The sequence below is a fragment of the Aplysia californica genome, unplaced genomic scaffold, assembly GCF_000002075.1.
Source record: "Aplysia californica isolate F4 #8 unplaced genomic scaffold, AplCal3.0 scaffold01120, whole genome shotgun sequence".
Lineage (NCBI taxonomy): Eukaryota > Metazoa > Mollusca > Gastropoda > Aplysiida > Aplysiidae > Aplysia > Aplysia californica.
The window spans coordinates 82,321-92,604 of record NW_004798390.1 but is presented as its reverse complement, the minus strand read 5'-3'; the positions used below and the strand labels follow the sequence as shown (position 1 = coordinate 92,604).

General features: G+C 40.3%; 1 protein-coding gene across 1 annotated transcript; it reads right to left on the bottom strand.

The window, feature by feature from the left end:
- Positions 1 to 2,775: 2,775 nt before the first annotated feature.
- LOC106013679 (small conductance calcium-activated potassium channel protein 2-like) lies at positions 2,776 to 9,652 on the bottom strand. Its single transcript, XM_013090040.2, has 2 exons — positions 9,430 to 9,652; positions 2,776 to 3,221 (listed from the first exon to the last, which is right to left on the bottom strand). The coding sequence occupies exons 1-2, from the start codon at positions 9,547 to 9,549 to the stop codon at positions 2,799 to 2,801; spliced, it is 543 nt and encodes a 180-aa protein (XP_012945494.2). The 5' UTR covers positions 9,550 to 9,652; the 3' UTR covers positions 2,776 to 2,798.
- Positions 9,653 to 10,284: the final 632 nt, after the last annotated feature.

Genomic DNA, 10,284 nt, shown 5'->3' with positions numbered 1-10,284 from the left:
AACTTTTGTCTTCAATAAATGTGTTCACAGACAAAGCCTGGCCACTTCATCATTCAACTTGTATGTTAATGGTGTCTGCACCGGTACTGGCCTTGTTCAGGCCTCCCTTCTAAAAATAACTTGAAATCATCTTAAGCTCATGACGTCATTGCTAACCTCAAGTTTGCCCCATCAGGAGTGGAGACCCCGGTTGCGCTGAATAGGTCAAATAAGTTCAGAGTGAAGACAACCCCCCCTCTCCCCTTCCCCTCGCTAAACCTTCACCTCTGAACACCCCCCTCCCCCCAAACAAGGGCAGTGCTACTGACTTAAGTGTCTTTAGGCCATTCCCAAAGGGGGGATATTACCATGTTCTTAAGCACAGTAGAAATGTAAATAGGCTGTTTTATCAATGCCATGCTCATACGGTGCCTGAACAACATAGGGGGAACTGCTGCTTTTCTTTACTCATCCTTAGTATCATCATTTTCCTCTACTTCTTTTGTACGTTTGTCACTGTCTTGTGAATTGCTACTTCAGGGGTGCCTTGATAGTCCAAGCAGATTGTGTGCTGTTGAGTCTAGAGAAGCGCAACAGAGTAAGCCTGATTCTCCGTTTGGACTTTTCTGTTTATATCCATCCCTTGACTTTGTGCAGTTGCGAGCGCAGTATAACCTTACTAAAACTATAAAACGCACCTTTGAATCTGCGTGAGGGACACAGAAGAAAACCATACCTGTCTGCAAACATAATTAAACAAAACAGTGTTTATATTAGATGAAACAAATCCGTGTCTGCAAACTTAAAAAGAACAAAACAGTTTGGCAAACTTGATAAAATAAAACATAATTATCTCGCATACTTGCAAACGTCCGGGGTCGCAAACTCTCGCAAACGTGAAAAGAGGCCAAAATCTGGGCAATATTCGGTAGCGATAAAGCATGAACCCAGGGGTTAAAAAACACCCGCAGACTCCTGCACGATAAGAAAAATTGGCTATTTTGATTCGTGTTTCCTCAGAGGAGCCTAATTATTGAACCAGCCTCCTGGAGAGATAATGCGTTGTTAGAGATACACAAAAGTTCTGCACGACCCCCAAGACACTCTTGGAAGAATTTCTAATAATATTAATTATAAAAATTTGTCTCTGAACCCACCAACCTGGGCAGTCGATAATCTCGTCTGTACTTATTACCACGCCGGGATGTTCCCAGATGTCTGTTTAGCCCACTCATTAATGAGGTTTCCCTCAGATTGAAACTGATCTGATTATCAAGACGGCGAGAGTTTGGATGGTTGCCGGGGCCCCTCACTTCTCCTGCATAATTAATGTCAGGCTTTTTGTGAGTCCGGGGAGCTACACGCCGCTGATTGGGCTGCAGGAGGGAGTCGTCATCTAATTTTAATAGGTGCTCAAAGCTCGGGAAGTGGACGGGCGGAGTTGGGTGGACGAGGTGGGGACGGAATTTGCGTCAGAACACGACAGAATCAGCCGCTCGTCAATGTTGTGTTAGGTATGTTATAAAGTTATTAGCGTCCTCTGAAACTCAGCTAATTTGACACACTTTTGAGCAAAAAAACCCACCCTTCTTTATTGGATTGAAGTCAAGTTACTTCAATTATCCAATTAAAAGAGAGGTCGCCTGAAATCGAAGGAAAAATTAGCAATAAAATTGTCATCTACGGGTGGTGACTTCCAAAGATTAAATTAAATGTCCTTGAAAACTGCAAATCTACAATTCGTGTGTGTCTTTGGTCATCGTTTCTAGTACAATCCAGACAGACATGTGTTTTTAAATGGACACAAACGCCGACCTCACCCCACCTCTGAAAGAAAAAAGAGGGATATAAATTGTCCACCGAGAAGGACAATGCTGATTTCCTCCCCAAAAAGTATTTTGACGAACGTCTGATTTCACCGTGATGCCACACACTAGTCTCGCAGACTTGGACAAACGATCTCTGAGTGTGAGCAAACTTCCCCCACATCGGCTCACCCCGTCAGACAAAGATAAATGTAGTGATAATATTATCTTTCGCAGCAACACTGTTTATCATACTTAGAGCTGTAAACATAGGTCCAGATTCATACGGTGGTTAGAACGATCTCTTCGCCGTTTGTCTGTTCTAGATATAACTCGTCTGGAACATTTTTGTAATGACTATGCAAAAAGAGAACAAGCAAAAAAGATAACAAGCATAAAAAAATAAATTAATAAAACTAGACACAACAAAATATCCGCCCCCCCCCCCCCCCCCCCAAAAAAAAATAAATAAAAAAAATAAAATCACATCGATCCCTTTTCACGACTGTATTTATATCATACGTTTATGTTCATTAAGGTGAGATATGATAAGTCGTTATGGTCAAGATCCTGGCACACTGGTTTTAAAGTTCGTGGTGAAACAACAAAAGACAATTAGCCACGAAGGTCAGAATGAAACAGAGAGGGCAAGTGAGATCTGTAGTCATTGTCACATACACATTCACACACGGAGGCACACACACACACACACACACACACACACACACACACACACACACACACACACACACACAGAGAGAGAGAGAGAGAGAGAGAGAGAGAGAGAGAGAAAGAGAGAGAGAGAGAGAGAGAGAGAGAAAGAGAGAGAGAGAGAGAAAGACAGAGATAGAAACAGAGACATAAACAGAGACAAAGAAACACAGAGACAGAGAAAGACAGACATGGAGACCGAGACAGACAAAGAGACTGACAGACGGACATACAGACAGACAGACAGACAGACAGACGGACACACAGACACAGACGGACACACAGACAGACAGACAGAGAGACTCACCGTTCGCACGCCCTGACCAGCCAGCCAGCAATAATCCAGAGAGTGAGCGTGAACACTAGTAGGACCGTGCCCGGGCAGATGGTCATGAGCGTCTTTAGAACGAACTTGGTGTCAAAGTGAATCCTGTTGAGCGCTCCGATACTCCGCGAAGAGGCGTCGGTGAAGAGCTTGCTGTGGAGCAGCATCACCCGACAGATGAGGTAAAGTCTGAGGAACATGGGCACGGACAGAGCCACGTCTACTGACACCTTGTTGTGTAACGGTTGCTTGGTCTCCGCCAAGGTCACCGACCACGTGAAGGTGAAGTCGCCCGGGATCGGGTGGATGGCGCAGACAAAGAACTCCACCAGGAGCTGCAGCGCGCGCCTCCATGAGATGGCGATCCGCCAATCTTCCACGCAGTTGTCGATGGCAAACAGCTGGGGAAGGCACACACACAAGAAAAGGGAAGTTTACTCACTCTGCAGGTACAGGAGGGAAGGTGGTGGAGAATACACATATACAGAAAAACATTTGGTCAGAATATTCGAAATCAAATCTGAGCGTCAAATCTGAGCGATACACTACGAACTGGTGACTAATCTAAGCTCTATTTAGCGACTAGCTGTGATAACATTTCTTCGTTAAAAGCAATCCAGATGTGAATGTTCTTGTCCTGTACGTCACTTGGTTATTCTGTAGACTTTTAAACGCCACGCCAAAGCATTACGTAGTAGCAGTGAGGCAAAATTATAACTTTATGATGACAGAAATTATTGTTTCTATACAATTTTAATACTAAGAACACATTTCAAATGCCGTGTTGCAAGCGTGACTCTAGATACAAAGCAATAGACCGTACTTTCCATGATGTTTAATCGCGCTGACATTAACTGGCTGTATGCTCTCAAAAAATAGAAAACGTATTCTCATATGTCCTTAAATATGCTTTTAATATTTGTACTTACTAAAAAAACCACTTCCATACATTTGAAGAACACAATAGGAGAAACGATCTGAGTCACATTTTTAGCTTGGCACACAATGAATGTTGAAACTTAAAAACGAACACTATTTTAATAGGAATTCTGTTGTAAGCTTATTGTCAGGTTTGACAGTTTTTGAGCAATAATGTATAATATATATATATATACGTGTGTAAATTTATAAAAAGCACCTCCACCAACAACACTCAGCAATACCAACTGGAGGAAAAGTGCACATTCAAAGAAATATTTTTCTTTTTTCAAGTTAGTCACTTTGATCGTTTGTGCAAAGTGGTCTTTGCTTTCTGTTGTGTAGACCCATCAAAGAGTGGGTGACTCAGTGTTGGTGATCTCCCTTCTTATCATTCCTTTTCTGTTCACAAACTAGAGAATTCACACACTAGAAACTGAGGTATCTTAATGCTCGCTACAAGTAGTACGAAACATAATAATAATTACTCGTATTATCTTCATAAAACATGTACAACTTTAGGTCTATATATCTTGCGCACCATTCTTGAAAACGTTTGTGAAATGTTTCTTTTTTTTAAACGTTGTTAAATTGTCTACTCCTCAGGCAAAGATGTCTAAGAACTTTCTTTAAATAAAACCCTGAGAGATATGTTTAGATGGAGAGTCAGTGCTAGCTAGTGATTCAGTTATTCTAGACGTTTTTCGTCTTTCGTCAAGTATGATAAAAGATCGTAGAGATGATCATTTTCAACATAATGGATTTGGTGACACGCTAAAGGTAACAGTGTGAGAATGATATATTGTGCTTAATAAGAGGAAATGCAAGAGAATAACATAACGTTGATATGTTAATACGATGCAATGACATTTGTGAATGATGATGTAGAAATAGTGGGTAAAATCTGGAACCTTCATGCTCAACTACATTATCAAAGAGACTAATTAAGTGTGGGTGAAGATGAATAAATAGTTTATTTGACGAAAGTGACGTGGAAAAGAACATAGGACAGCATCAGAAACGATTGAGAGGACTTGAGGACTCTATGTGTAGCTGAAGTCATGCTAAACATCAAGAATAATGATATTATATCAGTGAACCAAGCATCCTTTATCACACAGAATATTGAAAGAAAACTTCATCAGGAGCACCTAACATGGAGTTGTGGCATAGATACCCTGCTATTACATTGCAATACGTCTTTTCCCAAGTAACGAAACTGAGACATTTCATTCATCAACTAATATTGATGCTGCAGCGATAAAAGATGGAAGATCCTTGTCCAAGTCGTGCCATTATGCAATCTTGGAGAACAACGAGAAAGATGGCCGTATCATAACTTCTCAAAGGTTATTTTTGTAAACCTCCTTAACACTTTGTGCTATACAAACAACGCAACTTAAGACCTTACATTTGAATTACTGGTACATTTTTAAATAATACATTTGTGAGGCAGCGTGGTGGAATCAGGCTCTCGTCAAAATAATCAAAGTGAAGAAACTTGCATTTTTCCACAGGTTTGTGAAATTTTATCAAATTTTTGTTTTTTTGGCTCAACAACTTTCATGCCCACTAAAGAACTCATTTCTGTTTGGATTTTTTCGAAAAACGTTGATGAAAGACACAAAAAATGTAAATTTTCAGTTACCACTGACTCTGAAGCTAAGGACATAACGAATCTTTGGCGGCCATTTTCTCACTAATTTTACCTCTGAAAACAGGTGACCCCTACCTCCTTCTTTCGTAAATATCTCAACTTGCATTCAAGATAAATGGATACCTTTTTCATCCAAATAAAGACAAGTGAACAAGCTTTAAGATGATACCAATAACTTTACATGTCTAATAAATGACGAGAGCCTGATTCCACCACGCTGCCTCACATTTTAATAAAAACGTGTCGTCCTGAAATTTATTTTTATGGTTGCTGTTCGTTTGTTTGTATATGAGTGTGCTTTTGTGTGCTTGTGTGTGTGTGTGCTTGTATATGTGTTTGTTAGTGTGTGTGTGTGTGTATGTGTGTGTGTGTGAGAGTGTACAAGAGAGAAACGTTATCAACAGCGCTAAAAGGTGCACACTATGCAGTCACTGTCGCCCAATCATGCCAAGTTGCCAGTGACTTCCGCCTGCTGCATGCTATGTAAGAAAAGAGAAACAAGTACGGCCTACAAATCATATTGAAAACGAAAACAGGAGAACGAAAGAAAGCTGATAAACAGGGGCACAAGGCAAGGAGTTCAGCAGCCAACAAAATGGAAATGTTTCTGTAAAGAAAAGCTGTAATATACTGAAAACTTCTGGAAGCGGTAAATGCAAAATATCCAGCTATAGGCGAAACGAAGATTTTTATTAATCGGGCATAAACAAAACAAATAAAAACATAATGTTTTCTTTGGGTAAATCTAAAGCAGACTACTTGTCAAGATGCAGATTTTCCTCATGATAGCAGGGTTAAAGTTTTTAAAAATCCAGCCAGTAAACACTTCGAAAGAAACTAACGCAGAAGAAAATAATCACACCCTACGAAAAGCGGAGAAGAAATGGAGAGCTGGGAACTTTGTTTGTGGACTTGGAAATGGCGCGTCACATCCCATAAACCCACACTGTGCTGCTAGTGGCGTAGTGATATGGGTTTAACCAATGTTGTCCAGATTAATGTCGTTCACACATGATGTAGTTCGCGTTAAACTCAATTATTGAGAGTAGTGAAATTTAATCTCATATTTTTTAGTCAGTGCATTCACACCGAAATGCTTCCAAAAAATGTGCCCTTCAGTATAATAGTTAACCTCTCCCCCCTCGCCCCCACATAAAAATAAAACGCTTTCTCTTAAAACAAATGAACGATTTAAAGTGCCATTAAAATTATGTAAATTATTCATGTATGCACGTTTACTTGAGGGAGACCATTTCAGGAGTTACACCAGTATGCTTACAGTCGAAAAAGGAAATAGCCTTGCTGTTTCTTTCTACAGGTACTTTAGAAACGATTCTCTAATTCAAAAGGACGGAGCTAATATAGGAAAAGAAGCTAAGCACAAAACTACCCCTGGAGCTCACAGACAAGGACGCAAAGAAATCAAAAGATTTCAAGGAGAAACAACTAATTCTATTTTGCACACAGAATGTATTGCAAAAAGTTCACACTTTGCTCTGGTATGCCTTGCGCTACTGCTGTATTATCAGATCAACACACTCAACCCCACACTGCAAATCGCTCTAATTTATTCAGTCTCTCTAGGTCTATAAGATGGAATTTAAGCAATGGCATCTATTCTTAGAGCACCCAATCAGCATGGACTAAAACCACCAGGCAATACTGCGCATGCTCACAGCACTGCAAACTGGGTCAGGTGAACAAATCGCTCCTCCTCACCGACCGGACCTGCTCCAAAAGCTCCGCCTAATGAGAGTTCAAACAGAACAAGTAGAACCACCCGACAAACATTCACATCAAACAACCAGAGATGTATTTTGAGAATAGTGTTCAGATTAAACAACGCTCAATGTGCTTATTTCTTCCCTGTGTTCCTCAGACATTGCCTCAAACGATGAATACAGATGGGAGGCCCTGTGGTGAAATCAGGCGCTCGTCAAAATAATGAAATCGAAGAAACTGGCATTTTTCTGTTACTTTGGCAATTTTTATCTACGTTTTGACTCAACACCTTCATGGTCTATTTAAAATCCCAATGCTGTGTGGATCTTACTGAAAAATGTTTATTTAAAGCACAGAAAATGTCAATATGCCGTTTCTAAAGATTCTAAAGCTTTGGAAATCGCCAAAAATTTGAAACCACCTCCTTCAATGGTAAATATCTCGACTTTTGTTCATGAAAGATGCGTACTTTTTCACCAGAAGAAAGACAAATGAACACGCTTTAATGTGATACCATAACTCTACATGTCCAAAAATTGACGAGAGCCTGATTCCACCACGCTGCTTCACAAATAACATTTCCTTTGATCTGTTTCACAGACTAACAAATGTTTTCCGATATGACCATGTGATGCCCAGCACTTTAATGATTTGTTTCAGAAGATTTCTGAAATAGTTCTGATGGTACATGCACAGCCTGGAAGTGAATTTCAAACTCCTTATTATGAGATGATGCAGATGAGCGGTGTAAGATTCAGGGAAGAAATGTTATTTCATAATCTGAAAGCATGAAATGTGTTATGTTTGCAGAGCGTAAAACGTGAAAGTTCCCTTGTTTTGTCTGTAAATGTTCTGGCTAAATGCTTTGGCAGAGGTGCTCTGATTTCAGCAAGAGTCCTCTGCTTTTTAACCTTTTCTCTGCTGTGTTGATAAAGCAAGGTTGTATTCGTTGGAAATATTGTCCAAAACAGGGTCACTATGATTTGGTTGCACTGCTTTATAGACCATGGTTTAGGACATGGGAATACAATGTGTATGACTGCTTACTCTTACAAAAGGAAAAGATAAAAGCATTATTTATAGCTCTCTTGAACGAACCATGTTGCCTTGTCTGTGCCAACGAAGATGGAACAGTCTCAGCAATGAAGTGGTGAAGAGAACTAATGAAATGACTGGCTTAGAAATAGTGCCAGTGCCAGTACTGTCTTCCTACTTAATGTTTATCACGTAGGCTACTGGGTACAGAGTGGAAGGGGGGGGGGGTCTAGCCAAAAGTCTAAACAACTGAACCTATAATGGAATTGTGATCTGAGTCTGCCGCCCTCCCCCCCTTTCCCCAGACACACACATTCATTTTCTCTATCCCCCCCCCGTCCCCTTTTCTCTATCTCGTTCGTTCTCTCTCTCTCTCTCTCTCTCTTTCGTTCTCTCTCTCTCTCTCTCTCTCTCTTTCTCTCTCTCTCTCTCTATTTCTCTATGTCTCTCTCATTTTACCCCCACCCCTCCTTTTCTCCCTCTCTCATTGTCAACTTTCTAGTTCTTCAAGTGCCATGTCTGAAACAGACATCGGCCATCATTGTTCATCTTTCAGTTTCACTACTCTGATGCTTGAAAACAAAACCTATAGAATACTATTTTCTTGGTCTTTATTACGACTGTTCATATCCTCTAAATAAACTAGTGGAGGTTTGCCTCTGACTCGATGGATCTCAAAGTTTTGAAGAGAGCGCAAGTCATCCAATACCTTTATATACATGAAACGATACAATTAAATGAGAATATTAGAAGCTGTAGAATAATCTCTACAGCAAGCAAATCTAATTTCCCTCTTCCGGCCTTGACATTCGTGCGTGCATGAGGCTCGATCTAATTAACTCTTCCCTCCACCACTCTGTAATTACTTCATCCAGGTAAAATAGCCCTATCTCCCATGACAACCAAAATAACAAACAAAAAACAAAACAAAGTTCTGAATCTAAAAACAAAAACATAACCAACTCACTACGCCACTGCAGTGAAAGAATACACAGACTAGACGTTGTCCCAATCGAAACAAATCAATTTAATAGGAAAAGGGTCAGATCCTATAATACAACTTATAGGGTCAGAAGTTTAAGGGGGGAACTCCCATAGAACCTAAGTGATCGTAATGATAATGTGGAGAAAGAGTTCAAATGTGGAGAAAGCACGTCTAGAGTAAAATAAAATAAATGCTGGAGATCTAGATTATTGTAGTCTTCTCGCATGGCAATAAATTGAACACACGCAAAAAAAAAAAAAATCCAAAAAAAAAATAAAATCAATCAACTAACGTGGCTACGTTCCTCTCGAAAATCGATAGTTTCCTGAAGCAGAGCGAGACAATGAAGATTAATGAACAGTGGCAAGAATGATACAGCAAATGTGTCAGTGATTGATTCTGGATAAAACATGAGGACTAAGGTTTGGCCGCTCTTAGTGGTTATAGGTGGTGTTTGTTTGTGGGAAGGATGTCACATTATAGTAGTCTGTGAGCAGTGTGTGTGTACTCGAGCAGGGGGGATGGGAGGAGGAGGGAGTGCGGAGGAGGAGGGGGGAGGGGAGGGAGTGAGGAGGGGGGGTGAAGTGGGCTGGAGGTGATGGTTCTAGCTCACAACGAACGTTGCGCTGGTCACCGTACATTATTATTATTATTCAAGTCAGCAAGCTGTTCAGATATTCTAAGCCCAAAAAGTAACATTGTTTATTATAATGGGGAAACTGTTTCATTTTTCAGACAATTTCATTTTTTAAATGTATCTTTTTTTAACTTTTTACAGCATTTAGAATTAGAATGATTTTGACAAAATGTTTTAAAACACATGCAACCTATGACATATGATACGAAACTGCAAAGAACAAATCAAAACAAATCAAAACATTTGAACAATTTTGGGCTAAGCGCGTCTGAACAGCTGACTGAAGATTTAGTTCCAAGTCCAGCAGTTCCAGCTGACTCATGTCACGTACTATTCAGGAAGCGTTTGTGCCTGGTGTATACGCAGAAGTCTGTTCTCATTGTAATATAGTATAAACAGACTCACACACACACACACACACACACACACACACACACACACAAGCACACACACACAAGCACACACACACACACACATACACACACAGACACACACACAGACACAAGCACA

Coding starts and splice junctions, on each gene's coding strand:
- LOC106013679 (XM_013090040.2), bottom strand. CDS start 9,549: ATGTTTTATCCAGAATCAATCACTGACACATTTGCTGTATCATTCTTG. Junction 3,222..9,429: donor TTCGAGAGGAACGTAGCCAC/GTTAGTTGATTG, acceptor TGCCTTCCCCAG/CTGTTTGCCATCGACAACTG.